The sequence below is a fragment of the Drosophila eugracilis genome, unplaced genomic scaffold (assembly GCF_018153835.1).
Source record: "Drosophila eugracilis isolate 14026-0451.02 unplaced genomic scaffold, ASM1815383v1 contig_952, whole genome shotgun sequence".
In the NCBI taxonomy this organism is placed as follows: Eukaryota; Metazoa; Arthropoda; class Insecta; order Diptera; family Drosophilidae; genus Drosophila; species Drosophila eugracilis.
This window is the reverse complement of record NW_024573870.1, coordinates 454685-479997: the sequence shown is the minus strand read 5'-3', so window position 1 is coordinate 479997 and position 25313 is coordinate 454685. Positions and strand designations below refer to the sequence as shown.

The 25313-nt window shown below is 41.2% G+C and overlaps 3 protein-coding genes across 4 annotated transcripts; 1 reads left to right on the top strand and 2 right to left on the bottom strand.

Moving 5' to 3' along the window:
- Positions 1 to 989: 989 nt before the first annotated feature.
- On the bottom strand, positions 990 to 18981 carry LOC108107090 (tyrosine-protein kinase Drl). Its single transcript, XM_017214467.2, has 4 exons — positions 18493 to 18981; positions 2181 to 3501; positions 1715 to 2011; positions 990 to 1584 (listed from the first exon to the last, which is right to left on the bottom strand). Exons 1-4 carry the CDS (start codon positions 18605 to 18607, stop codon positions 1473 to 1475), a joined length of 1845 nt encoding a protein of 614 aa, XP_017069956.1. The 5' UTR covers positions 18608 to 18981; the 3' UTR covers positions 990 to 1472.
- Positions 18982 to 19387: 406 nt separating this feature from the next.
- On the bottom strand, positions 19388 to 23363 carry LOC108107106 (protein pigeon). 2 transcript variants are annotated; one of them, XM_017214494.2, is made up of 9 exons: positions 23211 to 23363; positions 22742 to 23146; positions 22379 to 22680; positions 21117 to 22280; positions 20828 to 21060; positions 20554 to 20768; positions 20264 to 20488; positions 20042 to 20185; positions 19847 to 19925 (listed from the first exon to the last, which is right to left on the bottom strand). In XM_017214494.2, the coding sequence occupies exons 1-8, from the start codon at positions 23272 to 23274 to the stop codon at positions 20061 to 20063; spliced, it is 2733 nt and encodes a 910-aa protein (XP_017069983.1). In that variant the 5' UTR covers positions 23275 to 23363; the 3' UTR covers positions 19847 to 19925; positions 20042 to 20060. The 2 variants fall into 2 exon arrangements, with proteins under 2 accessions (XP_017069982.1, XP_017069983.1); XM_017214493.2 differs by lacking the exon at positions 20042 to 20185 and having other exon boundaries at positions 19388 to 19925.
- A 98-nt stretch (positions 23364 to 23461) lies between these two features.
- On the top strand, positions 23462 to 25294 carry LOC108107107 (tubulin gamma-2 chain). The gene is made up of 4 exons (XM_017214496.2): positions 23462 to 23726; positions 23785 to 23987; positions 24072 to 24662; positions 24719 to 25294. Exons 1-4 carry the CDS (start codon positions 23678 to 23680, stop codon positions 25235 to 25237), a joined length of 1362 nt encoding a protein of 453 aa, XP_017069985.1. The 5' UTR covers positions 23462 to 23677; the 3' UTR covers positions 25238 to 25294.
- Positions 25295 to 25313: the final 19 nt, after the last annotated feature.

The following is a 25313-nucleotide window of genomic DNA, read 5'->3' as shown; positions in this document are numbered from 1 at the left end:
GGTGTGACGGGCATATTAAAAAGGACGCTGCCAACATCATGTCCCCAGCATGACGTGCCAAAAACTAAGTAGTGTCAGCATGGCAATCAAAAGGCATGCCATGACCTGGTCCTGCTCCTAGCCTCTTTACAATTCACGTGCAGGTGTGCTGGGAAGGACCTTATGTACAGTGTTTGCTGACTAGAGAGGATTTTCCTTACTTACTTTTTATTCCAACAAACGTTAGCCAAACGTTGTGTAGTTTTCTTTTCAAGATAAATTGCACAAAACCCATGGTATCCATTATCGAGTGACACCTGTAGCTGAAGGTAGAGGTATCGCCGTCTCTCAAATAGGCAGTTGGCATTACATGCCTTTAGTGTAGCAAAGAGATTGGTTCGGCTGCGTTGGGCTTGGTTAGATTCACGGGGTTGGGGAGTAGGGTTCGCTGGTGGTTAGGGGACTGCGGAGGTGGTAACCAAACAACACATTGCTCTTAGAGTGCGTTGTTTTAGGCTAAGTGACGGGCGTGGCCGGTCTCAATGAGAATGCTCTAACCACCAGAAGCCTCCACATGGCATTGCCTTTTCCATTTCCCTTTCGGCCACTTGAAGAAAAAGCCACCATTTAGTTTTTTTGTTTTTTAAATATTATGCACGGACGTTTATTGAAATCGTTTTTCTTTTGTGTCTTTGCCATAGAAAACCATAAGAGTTAACTTAAGAACTAATGCAAACTGCTTAAGTATATTACACAAAAAACTTACAACTCGATACTGTAAGGGGGGGTAACTTAGGGTTAAGGGTTTTTGGGTTGCTTGTGCACTAACATTAGATAAATATTTCGAGTTCTTACTAGCACTACGGTTCTTAGACATAAACACACACGTGAATACATTTACATAGATATATGTTTTCGGTATCGTATTCGTATCCCATTATAATGACAAACTTGCAACGCTCTCTTTCAAACTACGACATATTTTTCTTGGGAACCTATCCTAGCACTGGTTTTTTTTTTCTTGAGGGATTCTGATTTTAATGGATCTGCTTTAGCTAAGATTAGTATATATCAATATTTTTGCTATTTCTCTTTATTTTATGTTGGAGTCTTCAGGGGTGTTCTTAGGATACAATTTTACTGGGCTTTAGCTCATCTTAGCGAGAGAACGTGTGTTTGTGTCTTAACAGGGGTTTTTTTTTGTTATTTTTATAATCCTAATTCTTGCATTGAAATGTCACATGTCCTTACGATCTAAATATATATAACTAAAAGTTATGTGGTTAGAAGTTTTCAGGCCGTTTCACCCTCTTACGATCCTATCCATGTTTTCTCATAAGTCATTCATATACTCCTGGGGATATCCTAATAATCCCAATAGCTACCATTTAATATGTCTTTGGGAACAGAGTGGACGACGTGGTCTGCTGGAAAATCTTGCGACGTCGCCTCTTGTTATATTTACAGGTCTTGGCATGCTTCAGCACCGCTGGTTAAACATATCTGGTAATCTGGGTGTGGAACTCTGATAGACAGATCTGCAGCTGGCTGAACGAGGGCCGTTCGGCCGGCATGGAGGCCCAGCAATAAGCCATAATGGTAAAGCTGTAAATGAGAGAGAGAGGTTAACATTAGCAAGGGGAACTTGTTGTTAATATAAAGTTTATAGAGGGTTAAAAGGTTTCTTCAAATTAAAATGAAAAATATTTAAAAATAAAAACTTTGAAGTACTTACAGCTCGTCAGGGCAGTTGAAAGGCTGAGCTAATCTATAGCCATCCTTCAGATAATGCTCCATCTCATAGGGATCGATCTCGGCGTAAGGCAGTTTACCCAAAGTGCACATTTCCCACATAAGAACGCCGAAGGACCAAACATCACTGCCTTCGTTGTAATGCGACTTTTGTAGTGCCTCCAAGGAGAGCCACTTAATGGGTCGGTACTCGCCATCACCCAGAGAGTTATAGTCACCAGGGAAGAGATCACGACTAAGAGCACTATCTGTGAGTTTAACACGCAGCTGATCATCAATTCTGGAAAAAGAACAAAGATAAATTTCAAATTAAATTAAAATTTAAATCTTTATAAATAGCTTTCAGAACATTTTGAAGAACTTTTTCTTAGATAAACCATCTCAGTTTTTATTCACAAAATATCCACCCTTCTATGGGTGTCTTTTCCCCATTTCGTAGTAATACTTACACACAGTTTCTGGCTGCTATGTCCTTGTGAATCACACCGTGGTTGTGCAGATGCTCCATGGCCATGGCCAGTTGAGAACCCATTAACACTGTCTGGATTGTGGTTACACTTCTGGCATACGACGGATCCTGCAGGAAGCTCTTCAAATTCCTGACACTTCCGGTGGCGGCATAGAGCACAAAGGGCGTGGCATAGTCCTCAATGGAAATGCCCAAAACGGATAGGATATTCGGATGCGAGGCTTCGTACAGCATCATGGACTCCTGCAGCAGCAGATTCACTTGCAACTGGCTGGCGTGCTGAGCCACAGTCTTGACCAATACCTCCTGGCAGTCGTTATAAGTACCGCGATAGATTCGCCCAAAGTTACCCTCCTGGACGAGACAGGAGAGACGGACGCGGCACTTTTGGACTGTCAGCTCTTGGAGACGGCGGTTGAACTCCTCAGGCTCATGCTCATATTCGCGAAAGGGCCGCGTCAGTGTGGCATATGTGGGTGTGATGGTCGATGGGCAAACATATATGGAATTGTGGGCAGTCGACGAAATGGTGGGCAGTCTCTGGAAGCTGGAGGTCTTAATTAAATGCACTCCGTTCGATGGATGTCGCTTAGAGGGACCCTTGGCACAGTAGGCTATCAGTATGAGGGTGGAGACCAGGACCAGAGCCAGAATACCACCGACTATAAGAGTAACCAAGCCACTAGCTGGAGGAACAAGGTTTTCCCTTAACATAGGATCAAAGTCCCTTTTAGATCCTCCGGAATTTCCTCGTCCGATTGGGGACTCTGTGACAATAGGACGCTTCTCCTTCTCTGGCGACAGGTGTCCATTGGCAACCAAATGATCATCATTACGATCCACATAGTGAATATCGCTACCATGTCCCTTTCTTGCAGTTTGCAACAAATCCACATCATCGTCATCATACTCCTCATGAGCACTATCCTGCTCTTCCCTTAAGCAAATCTTTTTCCTCTTAAAGATCAGATTCGTGTTGTTGTTGGTCGCTCGATCTAGGATCACCTCCACGTTAATGGTGACCGTAACTTCGGCATTCCTGGTCCCGGAGCACTTCAGGGCAATGCCCCATGTCTGCGGTTCCATGGGCACATCCCCGATACGAGATATATTTAAGATTGGTCTGGGCAAGACCTCTGTATCCGAAGTGGCGATATTGATGCTGTAGGGCAACGGGTGATCCACCAGCGATTGCCATGTAAAGGTCACGTCGCTAATGTTAGCCGGCACAGGAACGGCAAAGTTCAAGGCATAGTCGTTAATGGCACCCTCACGCACGTAGTAGAGTTCAGCTGAGACTCCTGCAAATGGACCGAAAAAAGGGTAAAAATGTTTAGTACACTTTGAAAAACTTGGAAAATATATATTTGTATTTATTATTAAACATAAATATTAATTAAATTAATAATTAATAAGTAAAACAGCAGGAAAAATACTAAACTTAGACCATTTTTTGTAGGTGCATTGCTTGTTGCACATCACCTAAACCCTCATGCCAATGATAAACCCAACCAGTCGAGGCGAAATTAATGATATATTTTTGTGGGCCATGTGAATTGGAGAAAAACTTTTCGCTCAGTCACTCGACCCGACTGCATAATCAATCACAAGGGATAACAGTTTTCTTCTGCTCATTGAGGGCGTGGAAAATTGATTTTCTTCGAACTGGATCGGGCCTCGGAAAGTATCTGTCCTTCGAGACACTTTAGTGACATATTGAAGGAGTTAAATGGCATGCTGTACGCTCCTAAAGTGATTGTCATTTTTTTTTTGCCCGCCTTCTTGCTTTCTTTTCTAAAGACAATCAACAAATAAGTTGGCTAACAATGAGGGAATGATGGACGGACTTAAAGACATTGAGCCTGTAAGGAGAATTTCAAATTTTCCAGCTAAAAAGGGCATTCCCATGTCACACCTGCTGGCACCTGTCCATATTTTTCACCCCTCCGTTTATCGTTATCCGTAAATTGATCTGATAGTTTTGACAGGCCGTGTGCTTAAACCTGCAACTGTTACCTGTCCGACAATGCATTTTTAATTAAATTAGCCATGCGTTTATACAAAAAAGGAATGGGCCATCCCCCTTCTTAATGCATCTGCGAGGCGCCATGGCCATGGGATACACAATAAATCAATCAAATTATATAAAAAAAACTTAACGTAGACCCTTGGCCAAGACACGCGACTCCCTCTTGATGTGAAATGAAAATGGGGCGTGGCTGTGTGGGCAGGTTAAATGTTCATGCTTAATTAATGCTGATGTTGCTGTTGCTGACGCTGGTTGTGTGTGCGTTGCATGTTGCTGCTGCAGCGTGTTTATTTTAGATTTTTATCGCAGTCGTCTCCCGGCCGCAGTTACATTTCATACTTGTACGTTTTATTTTAATTTATGCCACTTATTCCACGGTCTATTCATGCCACCGGGAACCAGAGGTCCGCATTATAAACATATATATATATATCGTACTAATTAGTGGGGCAAACCCCCAGACAAACCCCCTTCGCTGCTCGCATGCTTCGTTTGCACTTTGAAAATGTAATTAGTAAGCCCTGTGAATCGAGCTGAGAGGGCGGGGAAAGGGGAAAGGAGAAAGGGGAGAAGAGAATTCGAGGTCTAAGGGTAGATATGAGAAACTGTCGCATAATGAACCCGAAGCTAAGCCAGATAGAGAGCTTGTGATAAGTGCAAACCAGCCGACGCGGTGAGGGGTCAAAGGGTTAATGGTCCGGAGACATGTGAGGTGCAGCTCATTAAACAGAAAAAGAAATGGAAATGTTAACTGAAAAAAATGCAACGATAAGAGCTTAAATGGGGCTATTTTAAGCCTTTCTTTATGAATTTATGATATTAACTTACTTAACAAAACCACCATTTAAAATATAGAACTTAAGTTTTTGTTTTTCCTTTAATTCCTATCAGTCACTCATTCTAGCATTAAACTTTGAAAACAATTACAATTAAAATTCCGCAGCTGTAAAACTTTTCAACCTTCCTCCCCCCTTCCCCCAACTCTTAATACAATTATAGACAAGTAATAGCAATTTACTTTGAGCAACCCATCGCCCACAACCCCTTAAACATCCCTCGCTACGCGTTTTGCATTTCAACTTGGTCTGGTGCTAATTAGACCTGATTGCCCAACAAATGAAGTCGATGCTGTGGATGTGGGGGATGCTGGGATGCTGAGATGTTGGGGATGTCAGGTGCCTTGAAGGAAAATCGATTTGGCCAACATCAATCAAGGGGAGAAAGAGGACGAAGGGGAGAATCCTAGGAGACGACGGCGCCCAAAAACTTCCACTACCACTTCCACTTCCAGTGCCAGTGACACATAAATTCAGAGCTCGGAGAAAAGTAAAAGTTGTTCAAGCTGTGCGAAAATAGTTACCCAAGTGCAGGAAATATGTATGTCTGCAAGGGGAGGAAAAGCAATTGCTTTTCTCGCTGGGTGTTGATAAAAGACATGAAAAAAAAACAGGAGGGAAAAGAGTTCAGTTTAACTACAGCCATTTCTGCTGGAGTGAAGGGAAAAAGATGAATGCAATTCAGCTAACAGTTTTCCTTAAGACTATTTTTTACTATTTAGCTGAGAAATTCTCCAAATTTCTTAACAAAAATTTAATTTTTGTAGAAAAGAAAGTAAAGGGAGTTAAAGATAAACCTAAAATTTGTCTACATCTTTAAATCTTTAAGACCCAAAAAGAGATGTCGATTTGAATTCATGGCACGACATCTATTTAATTTCAATTACAACCCTAAAAATGCCATAGCAAACGCATCAACCAAAAAAGGAAAACTCTTCCACACACACGCAGGGAATATGGTAAAACGAAAAATAAAAAAAAAAAAGAAAATAGCCATTTTTTGCGCTACCAACTGAATATTTTCCCCGCCCAAAACTTCCTTTTCCTTTCAGCAACCCGTCCAGATCCTAATTTATGCAAACCCAAGGCAGACATGAGCGAGATTTCCAAACGGACCAGACTGAAACCCAGACCAGATCATAGTGGGTAGTTTGGATATCATTTTATGCTTTCTTAACATATTTTTTGTCGTTGTTGGTTGGCTGGTTTGGTTGTTCGCCCACATTGCGTCATTCGCTGGCTGCTCGGTGGGAGGGGATTTCGCAGGCCATAAATCCGAAATTGTCTTTTGACACATGAATATGTTGTGCATTAAACCCCAGACAGAGGGACCCAGAGAACCCCAGAGACGTAGACAACCCCCATCGAAAGTCAGACGACATTTTTATTACGATCCAAGGGATGGGGTTATGCGTTGGGAAGGCGGCCCGCGGCCGATGATGACATTTGGTTGGGGCATTGGCCTAGAAGCTGATGCTGATTTAGGGTCATTACCGCGTGGATTTTTCGGGGGAAGAGGAGAAAAGGCTTGTGTCGACTTCTAATGGGCTCTGCCATTTCAATCTGCATACGAAGCCAGTGAGTCTGGAATTTATCTAAGCCAAAGGCAAGCACATCATAACCCAAGCGGATTCAATTTGCTGGCCTGCTTTCAAAAGGGAGAATATGTACTATTGAGCCTGGGAACTACAAGCCCATTGTCCCTATCATGAAACTTGCAATTCACAAAATTATATGTTAGTCGGCGAGGTTGATTAAATCGGAGGCTATTCGAGTGCTGAGTTGAGAATCTGAGACTCAGAGAAGTCTGAAAAGATGCTACGCTGTGAAAAAAGTTGAAAATCAGAAATTTGTTTTGGAAAAATATATTTAAAATTTATATAGATTTATCTTTAAAAAATAAGATTTGGAAATTTACAAATAAACTGATTTATTATTAATTTAAAATTGTTCTTTTAAGTCACCTAGTTTTTCTTTCAGTGAACAATTGGCTAAGGAAAGGTAATTTTTATGCCCAAATGGTCATGATTCGTGCTCGACTGCGTTGGCCCGACATTTGGCCAAGTCTTGTCTGGCCAAACAACTTTACTTCACTCGGTTGCGATCCACGGAGCGTCAGAGTGTAAGACAAACAAGCCAAAGGACATGTGAAGTGACTGCGACTGACAGTGTGATTCCCCTCCCGTTGCCCCGCCACCACCAATGATACCAACTAACTCTGTGGCAACTTCATCCAACAACCAACGCCCAGTAGCTTCGAAGTATTTCTATTTGTATTTCATCGCCCCGGTCGAGCAGCTGCAATTTATTTGCCTTGGTCTTTGGTCTTTGGTCTGGTCGTCGTTCTGGTCTTTATAACGTGAGGCTGTAGCTCTTCTTATAGTTATTACCAGCCTGCAGCACAGATCCATGCCCCCCCATTCTCTTACATTATCACCTCGACAGAGCCTGAGCCCCAATGGATGCTATCCTCTGGTCAAGACCATAAATTCCGCGCCGGAAGGCGGTCTGCGGTGCATAAATTATGTTGCCAACTGTTGTTGGATTTCTATGACAAAGCCCATAAAAGAAACGCATTACATTTATGGCGTTTGCCTTGGCCTTGGCCTTCGGCAATGGAAATACACAATTTAAGCCTCTCTTCCTTTAAGCTTCGTTACCCGATTTTTGTTCTTCAATTAAAAATGTAAATTCCCAGCTAGACTCGTTAATAGTTATGAAATGAGTAAATGAGTTTTAAACTTTATAGGAAAAGAGTTAATTATCATCTTTTGGTCTTTAAGAAGTATTTTGAAAATATCTATTAAATTTGATTGCCTAAAATAGGAAAAAATGTTAATTAAAGAAGCCATAACCATGATTTAATGGCAAAACAAAAAACTTTCTCATTTAGAAAAACTATTTGTAAGACCATTTAGCTTTTAATGAACCTCTGTGTAGTATTATTTATTTCTTATTTATTTATTATATTTCTGGGAATTCCAACATAAACGACTCCCATCGTTTGGCCTGCCCATCAGGAAGCAAATCCTGAAGCGCACTTAAAAGGACTTCACCTGACTGAAACCCATTTGGGTCAAGGCAATTAAACAGCTTAATTATTCCACCACTAATCGGTAATTAATCTAATGCCTGAGCTACTTGGCTGATATCCAGGAGTAGGTAAGCCCTTTTGGTAAGCACTTGGCCAGGTGCTCAGTATAAGGTACGGTACATAGCTGACAATCCCTTCCCTAACTCCCCTTTTGCCATCATTAAAGGCGTGATTGGGAGTGAAGTGAACTGGAGTGAAGTGAAGTCTTATTGACTCATAAAAAATCAAAAGGAGCATTAACAGGCGAGCTCTTAAATTTAATGTGATTATCTGGAGAAGTTAATGTGATTATTATCCGAGCGATAGCAACCGACACCTGGCAAAGACAACGGGGAATCGCGGTGGATGTGGCAACACCCATCTACATCCATCAGTCCTGCCGCCTCCGGGCACCGCCCTTGACAGGGATTTCTGCCACAGTGTTGGCCATTAACTTGCCACTGTTGCCAAGTTTTTCTTTCAATTTCTCAAGGTATACACTGAGATAAATGTATAATAATCTAGTTTTATGTAGGTTTGAAGGGAATTTCATATTTCAAACCATAACATAGACGTGTGAGACAGAGAACTTTTTCTCTGTGCATTTTGCTAGCTTTTTGCTCAAGCTGCATTGCGTGACGTAATGAAATTTTTATCACCTCTGGTTGAGGGATCTCCGAATCCGTCTGTATATCGGTGTCTAGGCACTGTCATAAAATTTATGGTAAGTCATAAAGCGAGGGCGGTGGGTCGACCACCATCAGACAGGCAATGGGATGGCTGGAATTGCCCATGGATTTGGTTTTGGGCACTTTCTGGGCAGGGACAGGTGGCAAATGGAAGATGGAGCCCCCAAGTTGTACCCTGCGGTTTACTGGCTGGCTCTGTTTGGGTCAGCTCCTAATGTGCGTTGTGAATTTGGATCTGCATGCAGCCGCCATGGGTGGCACAGCCCGCAGTCAAAAGACAAAAACAGTATGTGTGTGTGTGTGTGTGACTTTGTGTGTTTTAAGTAAACAGCAACTTCCTGTGCTGAAATTTCAGTCCAGGCACAAACACACACTCGGGCTGGTCCAAAAATTTATGAACAATTTTTGACAAGGCAGTCGAGAAGCAGTCGAGGTTTTGGCTAACGGCTGAGGAGGCTCCTCGGGGCATCGTTGAGGGCCCAAAACAAACAGGACACGGGTAGAGAGAGAGAGAGAGGCGGATCGTCAGGGAGCGCAACGCACATATTTTTCAATAGCACCCCAGGGATGCGGTAATTTATGACTCTGACCGAGTGAGGAGCTCTGTAGTCCTTAGCTTGGACCCGTAGTATTGACTTTTTTGTTTTTGCTGAGCAGCTGCCGGCAGCCAAGGCAACAAATAGAAAAACAAAAAACAAAGAGCAGAAGGCACCAGGAACCAGGCGGCAGCAGGCAGCAGGCAGCAGGAAGAGCAGATTAGCATTGTTGCATTGGCGTAGGCGTTGCTGCCGCTGAAGTGGACATTGTCATCCGTGCCCCAAAAAAACTCAACGAAAAAAGTACTACCTCCCCAAAAAGTTTTCAGCTTTTGTTTGTTTCGAGAGTTTTTTGGGTCAGCCAAATACATATATATTTGGGTTTTGTTTTCATTCGCCGTTGAAAAGTGGTTAAGGCTTTATCATCTTGTAAACGTGACGATGCAGAAGAGAGAAGAGAATAAAATGGGAAATCCACCCAAAAAAAGTGTAAACTTTACCACACACGAAGCAGTAGCTTTTGAACGCTTTTTCCCACTACATTTTCCTTATTCTCTTTGGCGGTTTGTTTTACCCATCAAGCCCGCTGGTTAAGTGGCATACAGAAAAAAAATATATGTTAAGATCTGTATAATTAACACAGCTTAGCGGTGAGATAATTGAGAATGAAGGTTTTTAAGTAATTTGCAGGATGTTAAATTAATGTTTATTTAAGTGGTTAAATGGTAAGCATTTTGATAAGGTACCATAAAAACAAAAATGTGTAAAATGTAAACGAACATTTTGATAACAAGGTGCTTAAGTACTTAATTGGTTAAACAAATTGAAATTTGTAAGTGCCGAAAACTAAAAATGAAGCAAGAACTGCCTTCAATTTGTTTCTGTTTATAAAAATTACAATTTTTTCTATTTAATCATTGAAAAGTGTAAGCCATATCAAATTCATTCATAGCTAAATTCATGCTATTTTTACGCTCACTTAATAGATTTCCATTTGAATGCGTTCATTCAGATATTTATTCATTGGCCGTGCACCCTTGGCTTATCCCACATTTAAATATGTTAATGATAATGTTGCCAATGGCCACTCACCCTCGAACAAGCAGACGCTTTCACGCTCCACGCCAAAGGAAACCCAACAATAACAAAAGCAAGTTGAGAGTATATATTTTTGTATATATATATTATTAAAAGAAGAGGGGAACAGACATGATAATAACCGCGACTAATTCACGGAAGAACGCAGAGCGAATTGCATTCGCCATGGAACGAATCAGGCAAGAACCCCTTACAGCTCCCCAATGCCCACATGGGTAAAATACCCATCAACTCTCTCTAAGTAAATGAAAATTTATAAATATTCTGTATCATCGCCTAATTAAACTTAAAATAAACCGCAAAATAATCAGGATTCTGCGGCTGTCTCTGCTTTTTCCACTCTTCACGTGCCATGTGGAGTTTTCATCGGGCGTGACAGGAAAATTATAAACGCAGTTGGAAAAAAAGACGAGAAAGAACTCCTCACTGTCATCAGATTGCAGACATAAATTATATGGGAGAGACCAGGGCTGTTGGTCAAATAATTTGATTGAAGGGGTAAACATAATGTTTGCGTTATTTCGATTAGCGCGAAATTGTTGCCCAGCGATTGGCACATGTCCGAGAGGGTGTTGAGTTCCATCTGACTGACGGACAAGGCGTATCCAAAAAAAACCCAGAAAAAAAGGAAATTTTGAAACGGAAATTGGGTCAATTGAACGCAATACAATTTCGAAATTTCGTTGGGAGATGGTCTGTATGAGTTATGGGATTTAGTTTGTGCACGCTTCCGCCTGAAAGTTTTTGTTTTTTATGATGCCAAAGGAATATGCTCAAAGTTTAAGCTGCTTGGAAAACTTTCGTTAAACGTGTTCAACTTGGCAAATAAAATTGTTTTATTCATGCCTTAAACTTTTGTTATTCGCAATTTCAAATTTAAATAATATATATATATAAAGTTGATGCCTATTTAAAAAGGTTTAACTTTTATTGCAAAATGTTCGATGGGTAAAAGAGCTGTTATTTTTAGCACTTCTTAACTTTGATATCTTTACACCTTAAACTCTATTTTGACTTTTAACTTTTCCACAGCTTAAACAGCAACAAATACTGTCTATTTATTTATTTATACTCTCTCGGAATGAGTACATTAAACACCCATAATTGTTTATTAGCTGGCCTGCCCTCAGAGTGTAATATAAAATACGATCCCCTAGTTACATCTTTGGTTTATCCCCGCCCTAAACGAATCTCATTACGAGGTCCCCTACATGCATATCGTTTTTTTTCGGCATTTAAGTGCTCCAGAAAATGGTTAATTGCCATCCATGATATCAGGACACACACACACACACACAGTCTCAGCCAGATGTGTTTTCATAAAGGGAAAGTCCCCCCCACTTTTGCTATCTTTAGCTTGTGCGTGGGAAGCTGGAGCTACTGCATCTGTGGAAGCTTGGGCTGTGCGGGCGTGTGAAATTTTCCAATAAGCTGCATTTGGGATATGTGCTTATGGATTTTTGTTTCCCCGAAGCAGATAATTGTGCGGAAAGTAATTAGCATTTAGCTTAATGGATTCCCTGACAGACCCATAAAATGCTTCATTTAGGCATCTTCAGTGACTGCGAGCTCGTTGAGTGTACATATACGAGTTCATCGATTGGCCGTTCCTTAATTTTCTTTATTCATCATGGCCCATCAGATTCGATTCCCACAATCAATTCGTATACTCGAATGGATGCCACACACGCGCCGTCATTTTTTCCCTCTGGCTGTCGGGGTCCTGAATATAAAGGAGTAGCGCAAAGGAACAATAGCGGGCAATGAAAAAATTAAATACAAAATAATAAAAAATAATTTACGGGCTCATTACGAGAGTCATGTCGGCAATGGCAATGGCGAGGGGTGGTTGGTTATGAGGAGAAAAGGGAGGAAGGCAAGGCGCCCGCCGGAATTTGCCAGCAATAAAAATATGAGAAGTGTCACAGTGGTATAAAAATTTTAAAAACTGGAAAAGCTTATAAAAAGCTCTTAAAAATTTTATCATATTTATATAATTTAGAATTACAGGCTTAACATTTTTAGGAGTTCATAATAAAACTTTTTCATGTTCATTAAAAAAATTAACCACTGTGCCACCATCATCATTGGTAATGTCAGCCTGCAGTTTGCCTGCAGGCGAAGGCTTCTGGCCCAGCTATATCCACATAACACACCCCTGCCACCGTTGGTTGCAAATAAAGCACTCAACGCGGGTTCCTGGCAGGGATGAAAGGAGATCCCTTTCCTCGCCAGGGGTAGCTGTCTGCCGTGGAACTGGCTTTGAGATCCTGATTCGTTCGTTGAGAGGAGGAGGTAGCCACGGCGTGCTCAAGTGCCCGGCCCGCCTGCTTTCCATTCAGTTTGAACGTGGCAACGTTTTTCCCTGCCTGCTACAATCCTGCCTGGCATTTCGCTTCCGGGCGAAAGTCCTCCGCCCGTTTGTTTGCATACGCAGCGTTGGCAGGACGAGGGTCAGGGACACCGAATTGTGATTGTGGGGGAGCTGCTGTTTGCACGACGCATTTCTGGTCCATTAAGTAGCGCCGTAGCGTCCTGCTGCAAAGGTATATGGTATTAGGGAGTAGTATATGCCTCCCCCTCCTCCAAACATTTGTCATTGTTGTGTGCGACTTTTCTCACTTTGGATTAAAGAGAGAGAGAGGTGGAGGGTTAGATACGTAGGTATCCACTAGATACAATTGCTTTTTGGCCAACACGCGTCGCGTGCATTGGCCTTTGTTTATTTAGACATTTTATTTGCAGCTTAGTCGATGCATTTGCAGGATGAAAAGACAACCCTCTGCTAATCACCCATCATGATTGTGGGAAAGTGATTTTGCTTTGCCTTAATTACCCTCGGGCTGGTGTTTTTTTTACTTTTCTTCTTCATTTTTTGGTCCCTGAGGTTATTTGATTAGCTTTTCGTGCGAGAGTAAGATGATTTTGGCATTTTCCCAAGGATTAACATAAACAGAAGAGGCTTTTCTTTTGATTTAATCCCCACACGCAATCGGAGTTCGTTTTTGTGAAAATTCATGAATTATTTTTCCACTGCCGCCCACATGTGTTTCCCATCGAATCGAATCGACCATTAAATCCGCCGCATAATGGACCCAACAATTTGTCTAGGCAGATAATTGCCGGATGAAAAAAACCAAAAAAAAAAACAGAAATCATAAAAACCAAATGATAAAGTCCGACCGAAAATTGGGGAAAAAAACTCAAGTCGACTGGAAGTTGTGCAACTCATTCTGGTTTTCTACTTATTCTTTTGGGGGTGTGTGAAAATGGGCGGAACGGGACGGAAAACTCTCCCATTTCGTGTCTGACCGCCACCAATCATGCAAAAATCAAAAAAAAAAAAAAAAAAAGTTGAGAGAATGCAACCGAAAACGGAACCCCCAGCAAGAAGTCCAAAAGAACATAAACAATTGAAACTGATTAAATTAATTTGATAACAAGTCCGGGCTGACTGACAGACAGACCGAGCATTGAAGCACTTTAGATATGACTGAGGAGACTCAGTTTTTCTCTGAGGGGGTGCAAATGGAGTTGATATGTGAAGGAAGCACTTTGGGGAATTCGTTGCTAAATTGGAATGTGAAATATGATTTTAATTTTAATAAATTTAGTTTAATTGAAAGCCGGCCAAATGGCTAGGCCCAAAGCAATTACAGATAGTTTAATATCGTTTGGTTTTTTCTTGGCCTTTTCTGGGGTCAGTTTATTGCTATAAATTATAAAAATTGACATGCGAGTTAGCTCATAAATATATTTAAGTGGTTAAGAGTCTTAAAAGCTGTCTAACTTTTTGACTTATTTGCTGATTTTTCTTGCTTAAATATTTATTTAAATATTCAGGATTAACTTTTCTATGGGCCCTTGAATAAACTACTGGACTTAAAAGCTGCTCTCTTAGAATACAGATTTTAGGGAAATAAATCGAATCATTATCATTAAATATTTTTTAGCTTCAGGCGACGATGAATATTTGCCGTTAAATTTTAATAAAACTGAAAGATAATAAAAAGTTTATTTATTCTTTAGTGTTGATTGTCATTAAAATAAAGGATTAAATTATTTAAAGGATACAAAAAAATCCGAACTTTATGTTCAAGTAAATAGCTTAAAAACTTACAGGTTTACTGCTAATTTTTTTGCAAAACAATAGTTACGAAAAAAGAAACTTTCACCACCTTTCGAGTGGAAAATCTATATATGTAGGTGTGAAAGCGTGATGAAAAACAAGTTGCTTATGATTGCTTGTTATTATTGTCACCCACAATAGCTCCTGAACCATAATTAAACAAACATCAAACATCCGCAAATCATTTAGTGATTTAATTAAGCGCAAGTGGTGGCGTCAATTACGGAGGCGTGGTCACCTATCCATAACCGATTTTTTGTTAATGTTGCATAGCCATATTTATGCAACACACGGGGTTGAAGTGAAAGCCAGTGAAGGGACAGTGACTCGGCAGTAAAAAGAGGGATGGGATCACGGTACACTCGGAAAAAGCTTTTAAACTATATTTTTTCTGTTTATATTTTCTTCCTTCGAAGCCCTGAAATATTTTCGATGAAAGTGTAATGTAGGTAAGGACATGCCAATGTAATGTCAGTGACACGTGAGTAGCATTCCCAGCTGGATTTCGAGTGGCAACAGATATTTCTGCCCAACCAGCCGAATAGTTGCACATGCTGTTTGCCACAGAAGTTTCTGTTGCTGTTGCTGTTGCTGCAGAGAATGTTCTGTTGCTGTTGCTGCTGTTGGTGATGCCACCGCGGCCGCGTCATCGTCCTTGTCACTGCAACAGCATCGACATTTCAGCCTTCCGTCCGTGTTGTTCATTTGCCAATTACGCGTTTAACTCTGCATGAAGCCAGACATAACAACCTGGCAACTGGATGGATCAGTACAGGCAGAGAAAATATTCCCAAAACTGATCAACTATATCTGATGATCACTAAAGTTCAAAATATGTAACATTAAGCAGTGACTTAAATCAGGAAATATCACATTTAGATGATCTTTTGTTTATGAATAAGTTTAGTTGCTTTTTTCTCCGTGTAGACAGGAGACAGAAGACAGGTGGCAGGGGGCAACCGCTTGTTTATGTTGTCGTGGCAAGTTGGCAACACATGCCGCATGCTTGGGCAAATCTAATGCCTTCGATCCCAACTGCAGCATTAATTATTCCGAGGGTGAAATATTTTTGGCCACGCACACAAGAGATTTCCCTTAAGTTCTGAGACTGAGCCACGGGATGCTGATGATGCCGTTGCTGCTGCTGTTGCTGTTGCTGCTGCTGTTGCTGCCACCTAATTGAGTTCACATTACTTGCCGAAAATATGTTTTATATATATTTTCGGGCAAATGTTCTTTGGTTTTATTAGCCAAACGTGAGTTGGCAACAATTTCCATTGTTCGCCGGAAAATCATGTTCAGTCGGAGATGATGAATCTTTTGGCCCGCGCCAGTTGAAAGTGTCAAACCATTTAGAGAGATGGGGTTGAGATTAGCAAGTGTTGATAGACAGACCCGAAACGTGACTGGCAATGTCCATGGGTTACGTGGATCTAAGGATCTATACAGACATCTGGCAGGGATACAAAGTTCGGCAAAGTTAAAAGCCTCTCATTGAGGGGAAACTTTTATGAGTTTGAAAAATTGGTTTTGGAATTATGTGTACAATTTTGAGGGTATAAATAGAAGTGCCATTTTAATTGCTTTTCTTTTTAGGAATCTGAATTAAACTTAAATCTTCTTTGATAATAAGATCTAAATTCAGAAATTGCATTTCTTTAAGCCCTTAAAAATACATTTCCAGCAATTATCTAATGGTGTCCCCAACTTTTAGCACTCATCATTCTCACCCACACCTGGCAACTTTTAAGTCTGTCTTTCAACCAAACCCTTTTGGTCACTCATTGCAACCGCAAAATCCATCAACAGCACCGACTTTACATATCCGCTCATTTCGCTAACGAGCTGAGCCACAGAACCACCGAACCAAGAAGACCCCGGAGCACCCCGTTCTGATCCACACCTGACATGGTTTACATCGAGCACAGCAATTTGGGGCGCACTTTTGGATAAAAAAAAAAGTGGGTGGGTATGGTATATGGTATATGGCATGGATGTTAAACTAACGAACAGTGAACAGCCATGCCCCAGCTGCAAGTGCATGAAACTCTTCTTCAGGCGATTCTCCTTCACTTTGCTGCTGCTGGTGCTGCTGCTGCCCGGGTTGACAATTTAATTGATGTGCACTCACACAAAGGCTTTTGAAGCGACCGCTAAAAAAATAAAATAAAATAAAAGTGACACCTACCCGGCGTTGCCAACACATATATATAGTGTAGGATCGAAAAGTAGGTCAGGCATGCAACCCGCTGTCACCGTTGAATAATTGGAGAGGGTATCGTCATCCGAAACCCACCCAAGCCCCATTTTCCAAACCCAAAAAACCCACCAACCTCTGGGGAAAAGTGCAATTGGAGGAGTCAGGCGAAAAATGAATAGCGGCAACCGCTTAATGGGTTTTAATTCTGATTTCGTTTGACACACGACTGACACGACTAATAAATTTCCCGGGGCCATGTCAAGTGGAAAGCCTCAACTGGCTATCCATCCCACAACCCACCCACTTGCCATATCACCTTTGATTGATTGTCTGCTGGCGCTTTTAACTGATGATAAGGTGTATAGTCAAGAAGCTAGAATGCACAACAGCCCAGAACTCAAATCAAATATGAATTACGACGAGTGGCAAGCCATGATAACCGGCTAGATAAGCGCCTGATTAGCCCTGCACTGCTAGTACAAATATTTACCTAGTTATTCACAAGTGACGCGATGCAATCTGTGGATCTACTCCACAGCTCCACAATTCCACAGCTCCTGACGCCCATCAATCACCAGGCCTGTTTGCACACACAAACACGCGAGCGTTGTAAATTTTACAACATAATTTTTGATAATTTTTCCCTATCTCCCGGCTCCCTATATAGGTATATATATAAACAAACACTTTGCATGTGTTTTATGATTCCACATGGATTTGTCCCAACTCGGTCACCCTTTTCTCCGGGCTACTGATTTATTTTTTATATTCACTGGGTTGTAAATTCTTTGTCTGGGCTTGTGACACATTGTAAAACAATTTTCCTCACTTTTATTAGCTTGGCAATCTTTTTGACAGGATTTTGTGTGTGTGTGTTTTTTTTCTGGTCGAGAATAGCTTGGGTTTAGTATCAAGTTGGGAGAAGGGGAAAATGGAAAATGGAAAAGGAAGAAATTGAGAAGTAGATTAAAGGTACTTGGGCTTTGGTTTGAAGCTATCTTAAAGCCGATTAGTTTACTCAAGTGGAAACTTGGTTATCATGTAGAGATAAACAAATCGGTTTGGAGAGGAATTAAAAATCAGTCGTTTGGGTTTTCGTTAGAAGAAATCTTAATTGTTTTCTTTAATTTTCCCTTAACTTTTACTTTTTGTTGAAGAATTTTTTTTTTGAAAAATGTTCAATTAACAAAATAAGATTTTCTGAACTTTTTTTATACTTCAATAAAATAAAAAGGCCTATCATTTATAAAGCAAACCAATTTGTCTTAGGAAAGTAATTGCCACAAATAAATCTTAAATTTATATAAGCTATCAACATACAAATCATAAAAGGGCAATTCATTTTTCTTATTTATCAAGTTAAGTTTACAAATAAATTAAAAGAAAAGGAAAACCTACTTGACAAATGGCGAATTTCCCAAATAAACTGTCCAATTTGCCAAAGGAAAATTCAACTTCTTAGCTTTAGGCCAAGAAACAATTAAAAGCATAAATTATTTACAGAAAAAAAAAGAGTAAGTAAATAAGCCTAGAAAATCTCTCTTCATTTGCCCAAAAGCCAAAAAGGAAATCCTTGGGCTTGGCATAAATCAAATTTGACCAAACACACACGAAAGTGGTAAATAATTGGTAACTTAATTGAAAAACCATGCTGCCACATAAGATGTAGATTAAGTTTTGAGAAAATTTTGTCATAACTTACCAATTAATCGCAACACCTCGTGCAAATTGAGGAAAATGTTTAGATGAGCCTGACCGCTGGCGATCAGGGTCAAAAGTAATCCGATTGTCAGGAAGTTGCTCCGGCTGTTGGCCATCTTTAGATTAGAGATTTCTACCAATTAAAATCGCAACAAGAGTTTAAACAGTTTTTGGCTCTTTCCCGATTTATATATTTTTTTTTGGCACTGGAAAAACAATTTAATTTCGGCTACACTTTTTGCTGTTCACTTTTCTTGTTGCATTTGAAATTTTATTCGTGGCGCGTCGATGTTAATCCCGTTGATTATTACAGGAATTATTTTTCAGAACATTTGGCACTTTGCCTTCTGGCCGGGAAAACTCAGGCGCACATATTTCCCAATCAGTCTCTGCACCCGTTTTTCCTCGCTTTTCTCGCAGTTTTCCGCGTTCGATTCCCGTTTGATGCGAGCACCGTGACGATTTTCCACAAACTGTCAACTGGATAAACAAACAATTTGCCACGAAGCGAATGGGTTCTACCCGAGCAGAGTGGATTGTGGACTTTGTGGGTTATGTGGACTGTATGGACCCATGGACATGTTGCAGTGAGGGTGGACCATTTGCTAGATTCCACACAGCAGCTGATTGGATTTCCATAGGTATAACAGTTCGCCACGGCAACTCCCAGAAGTTGCTGTTGCAGTTTGATGTTGGACAGCTCTTTTTGGTTCGATTTCAACGACAACCTCATCGAACTCGAGCCAATAAAAACGGTTAGTGTCCGAAGGGGTTTTTGTTTGAAAGTGTGTTTTGAATTTGATCATCCTTTTTTTGTGTACAATTTTCTTGATATTAAAATATTAAATAGATATATATGTACAGAAATGTAAAACGTGGAAAGGAAAGACTTTGTATACTTTATAAATCGTTATTTTATTATAGAGAGAAGCTCTCACTGGTTTAAGACAAATATGAAATAAATACTTTATAAATAAATACGGTTTTGGGTACATCAAGTTATACAATAAATTAAATATAATAGACATGGAAAGTTTATATATGTAAATCATTATACATATAATAGGAACAAGAAAGTGATACAAAAGGTACACTGAATCATAAATAAGATCTTAGCTGCACACGGAAAATTCTTAAATAATTAATTTAACAAAATAATTCTTTGGAATATCTGTCAACTGGCCTCTATCATCTTATAGCTTCAAAACGAATATTTGATATTTTGACACAATACTTTGGCATTCTAGTAATACCACACATCTTTTATATCTTCTTATCATTAAGTACAAGCACTTTAGCACTCCACCTTTAGCTGATCGATGGAGCTCAATGTCGTTTCAATAAGCAGATTGTAGTCCAATTCGTTCAGACTGGCCTTGGCAGTCAGTAAGTCAAGAAAGGAGTCCAGTGGCGAAAGGGCTTCGGCAGTTAAATCTTAGAAAAGATAGAATAATATAATATACAAGTTAAAAATGTAAAATCCTAAGATTTAAAATAAAAATGAATTGTGCAAATGGGACAACGACTGGCAAACACTCGGTGTTTCTTACCCATCAGCGGTGGGGCTTTCTACCAAGTAAGCGGCCGTTGCCTGAACATATAGCTTGATATGCTCAGGACGACCGTGGTCAAAATGATAAACAGAAAAACCAAAAGCAGCGAGTGGCAAACAACAGTGTTGGGTTTGCCCAAAGCTGGACGAGATGTGTTGGTGAAGAGTGTGCAAATGAAAAATTATGAGCTGTAGATAAAGTAAGTAAGCGATTCATTACCACTACGTGCATTGTTCCGTGATTGGTTGGCACAGACTGAAGTTCTCTGTTGGTGCAAGACCTCCTGCTGCTGGCCCGATAGAATGTTAGCCGCATGCTCACGACCTCGAATCATAAGGCTATCCGGATGCTGCCAACACTTGAGCAGCCTTTGAGCTCGCTGCTTTGGAAGAGCGGACAAAAGCGAAAGCTTTCGTTCAATACCCAATGGGGAATCTTCAATGTCTATAGGAAAATATAATCAAATATAGAACAAATCTTAACACATAAATTTACTTTTAAAAACTCACCAAAAACAATGGCCTTCATCACATCCACTTGCAGTTCGAACACATGATTCTCTACATATTGCAAAAACATATCGTAGCCCAATGCTCGATATCCCAAATAGGTAAAGAACGAGGAGAATCCCTCTGGCAGCGGAAAGGCAATCGATTCCACAGCCAAGCAATAACGCTCAAGAATAAGAAACAGTGAGTGCTGCTGGTTGGCAGCCATCTGGTCGCTGCAAGTATTTAAAATATAAGTAAGAAATTGTCAATATTAAAAGTAAAGCCAACCCACATCAACTGAAAACCTCTCAAGGTTTCCATGCGTGCATCTAGGCCTGCAGCTCGACAAACCAGAGAGCAAAGGGCTCTAGACAACTCCAGCTGTGACGAAACAAACTGCGAAGCCACAGCATGGACATGAGCTGGAGCCTGGGAACGCTCGAAAAAAGTCTCCTTAAGCCAACGGAATCCAGTATGAGGCTTCGAAGAGTGCTTCACCAAATGAACGCTTAGTTCACGCAGATACTAAAAAAAATAGTAATTTTAGTTCCTTCATAGTTTAGGATTATGAACCAACTAACCACAGAGATAACATGCTCCTGTTTGCTGGCAGTGCAGCCCTCCAATTCGATGAAGGGCAGGACCTCGTTACTAAATGGAAAAGCACTTCCACTACTGTAGTCTCCAAAACCACCAGTACCCGCATCCGGAGAAAGTGGCGTGGTGCATCTGGAAAGTGCCTCCGGCTGGTAACAGGCCAGGCTAAAGATCAACTTTTCGGTAACCTGCTCAGCACTGAATCTAGGCTGCTCTTGCTTGGCAGATTCGTTAAGCAGATCCCATAACCTGGTCCATATATCCGTGCGATAAGGTGAGAGGCGTTGCTGTGGCGACAGCAGCATCATGCTGGTGTTATGCAGCGTTTCATGAGAGAGACCTACGCTGATGTCAGCTACTTTTGCATGAATTGGTCGCGAAGCTATAGCCGTGGTCAATGGTAGTAGCCTGATCAATGGCTTAGCCTCCTCCGGCAATCCACGAACGGCAGTAGCACAACTGCCAGCAACAAGTGCCTCCTTTAACAGGGCCACCGTATCCAAGGATAATGGACGTTCCAAGATACTATTCAGTAGCTCGGCCAACACATCCATGTCATTCGAATGGAGCAAGAAATAGTGTATAATGCTAATTCTATTATCCAGTGAACTGTCATTTCGAAACGCTTCTATCAGATGGGATTTGGGTACAGTTAACGAAACAAGATCCAGGGTAGCAGCATCGTAGGCAAGGGCACCCCACTTTCGCAAAGGCACTAGCTGCGTGAGATCGGGACTTCGATTGTGGGCAGCACATACAATATGGCAGTTTGGTTCATGCTGTAGTCCAACGTCTAATAAATGCACAAAAAAGGCGGACGACACCAGCAGATGATGTTGACCATGAAGCGCAAATGTGGGCCTCAACAGCCGAGCCTTTTGCCAAGGTACTCCGGGCATAACGCAGTGCACAACACAGCCGTGGTGTAGTAAAGTCACGGAATAGGCAAAGTGTACGTCCTTCTGCTCCGACTGCATTGGCTGGTAAAGGTAGTAGTGGCACACGAAGAACATACCCGATGTATCCGCCAGAATAATGAGGTTTAGCGAGCTATCGTGCACGCGCAAAGGCACCGCATCGTCATCATAACTTGGCGTTTCCTCCTTAGAGCCATTAGGCAGCTTCGGCAAATTAAGGGGTATATTAAGCTACAAGAGAAAGTTGAAAGTGAATTATTACTTAATGTTAAAGCCAAAAAACAATGGAATTTGGAGTTGGAAAAGTGTAGTAAATCCCAAGCACCTACCACAGTTTCTGTAGGTTGTTTCTCGTTGAACTGGAATGCCGATAGAGTGGGACTCAATATGGGAGTTGCCGGCTCGCCAGCCTCCTCCCTTTCGTCTAACAAACTGAGGCTCTTGGCTTTTGGCTTCAGATGGATGTAGTAAAGAGCCTGACACTCGGGATCCCATTGGGCCCAACTGAAATTCCTGGCCAACGTTTCGTGAGTAAGAATGCTGGTGTCTAGCCGCCATGCACTCCCCTCGCCACCTCCAGTCGAAGATGTCGTGGAGCTCTGTTTCACCACACAGCTATATTGTTTGATAGCTTAAGAAGAAAGCATGATATAAATTATATATGCAAGATTACCGAATGTTTTAGCACCTACATTCCTCGTGGGTGAGCACTAGAAGCTTATCCTGCCAGCATGTGCGTGTGGCACTCTCAACGCGCCACAAGAACTGGGTCATCATTTGGCGGGTTGTTGGCTCTGGATTAAGGGGCGTGACCGTGCCTCCCTCAGAACTTCTCACCTCCACAACAAAAGCCTGATACAGTTTTCCATCAGTTTTCTCCACAAAAGACAGCAGGGTGACACTACTATTAATTGTTGCCTGGACAATCTCACAGCATTTATCCAAAGTCCACAGGAGCCGTAATTGCTTTTTGGTGGCATGAAAGTGTCCAATGCAAGTCTCCTTGCGCTGATCCTCGTCCGAATACTCGAATATCCAAGATGTCAGTAGGGATCCATCTTGTTCTTGACCCAAAATGCGCCACTCGTTTGCCTTCTCTGTAATTGGAAAAGAACTTTTTGTTAAGATATGTTAAATAATCTGAGTCCGAATGGAGATAACCTTTATAGCCCTGGCTGGCCAATAAGCCGCAGAAGTTGGCCGCCAAATTCTCCTGCCGCAACATTTCTGGTTTTATTTACTATTTCTAAAATAACATTTAGTTGGAATTTTTCGTTTCTGCCAATCTGCCTGTGTGAACGTTTCGCGGTTCTTAAAAAATACCATTCCCCTAAGAACCGTTACTCTCAGGCACAGGGTGAGCTGTGCAAATCCAATGGAATGGAAACACAAAAGTTTAAATCTTTATAAACCAAACATAAATAATGGAAACAGATAAGCATGTCGCAAAAAAATATCTATAAATTTTTATAATTAAGAAATTCGTGGTTTTTGATAAACTAGCTTCCATATCGATATTAATCATATAAAAAGATTTTTATCATCTTCACTAAGCTCGCATAAAACAGTTATAAAAGGTGAAAATTAAGATTAAAGAAAACAAAAAACTAAGAAGAAGATTTAACAAAATGCCAAGTGAAATTATTACCCTTCAATTGGGCCAATGTGGCAATCAAAGTGAGATTATAAATTTTAGAAAATTTCCCTCTTGGATTATAATTAAGTTTATCCACAGTTGGTTTTGAGTTCTGGAAGAGATTGTGCCTGGAGCACGGAATCTCTCCAGATGGCGTCCTTGAGGACTTCGCTATCGATGGACAGGATCGCAAAGACGTGTTTTTCTATCAGGCAGACGACAATCACTACATACCAAGAGCCGTGCTCCTGGACTTAGAGCCGCGAGTCATTAACAACATCATGACCTCTACATATTGCAAGGTCGGTCAGTTTATAATATGATCTTAATGTGATTATTTATATCTATTCATTGGCTTATGAAAAATGTATATTTCCCTTCACCAGCTCTACAACCAGGAGAATGTGTTTCTTTCAAAACACGGTGGCGGCGCAGGTAATAACTGGGCCTCAGGTTTTAGTCAAGGTGAGAAGGTCCAGGAAGAGGTGTTCGACATCCTGGATCGTGAAGCAGATGGCAGCGACTCGCTGGAAGGATTCGTTTTGTGCCATTCTATTGCAGGTGGCACAGGATCCGGAATGGGATCATATATGCTAGAGCGCCTTGCCGATCGTTTTCCCAAAAAGCTTATCCAGACGTACAGCGTTTTTCCCAACCAGGATGAGATCAGCGATGTTGTCGTCCAACCATATAACTCAATCCTTACCCTAAAGAGGCTAACTAAGTGCGCGGATAGTGTGGTTGTTCTAGATAATACCGCCTTAAATCGCATTGCCACCGAGAGACTGCATATCCAGACGCCAACTTTTACTCAGATCAACAATCTGGTGTCCACCATTATGAGTCTGAGCACCACTACCCTACGATATCCTTCGTACATGAACAACAACCTAATTGGTCTGACAGCAACAATTATTCCAACGCCCCAGTTGCACTTTCTGATGACAGGATATACACCACTGATCACAGATTATGAAGTAAGAAGTAGAACTAAGCCATAAATATTTCCTTTTATATGTTGTCTTATTTATAGACCAAAACGAACGTTCGTAAGACATCTGTTTTGGATGTGATGCGTCGCCTTCTTCAGCCAAAGAACATGATGGTGTCCGCCATGACAGACAAACATAACCGTCAATGCTTTATCTCCATTCTGAACATTATCCAGGGCGAGGTGGATCCTTCCCAAGTGCACAAGTCGCTGCAGCGCATCCGAGAGCGAAAGCTTGCCAATTTCATACCCTGGGGTCCGGCCAGCATTCAGGTGGCTCTGCCACGTAGTTCACCGTACGTGCAATCGGCCCACAAAGTCTCCGGCTTGATGATGGCCAATCACACGGGAATCAGTGCGCTATTCAAGAGGGCATTGGCCCAGTACGATAAGCTGAAGAAGCGGAATGCTTTCTTGGATAATTTCAGGCGCGAAACCATGTTCAAGGACGATCTAAGCGAACTGGACATTGCTCGGGATACAGTCGACTGCTTAGTGCAGGAATATGAGGCAGCCACTCGCATCGATTACCCCCAGTGGAGTCCTAACAAAATACTTTGAATAATAGTAATCTTATACGTTTTATTCTTTAAAAAATAAAATATCTTTCTTATCTTATTTGTATATATGATTAAAT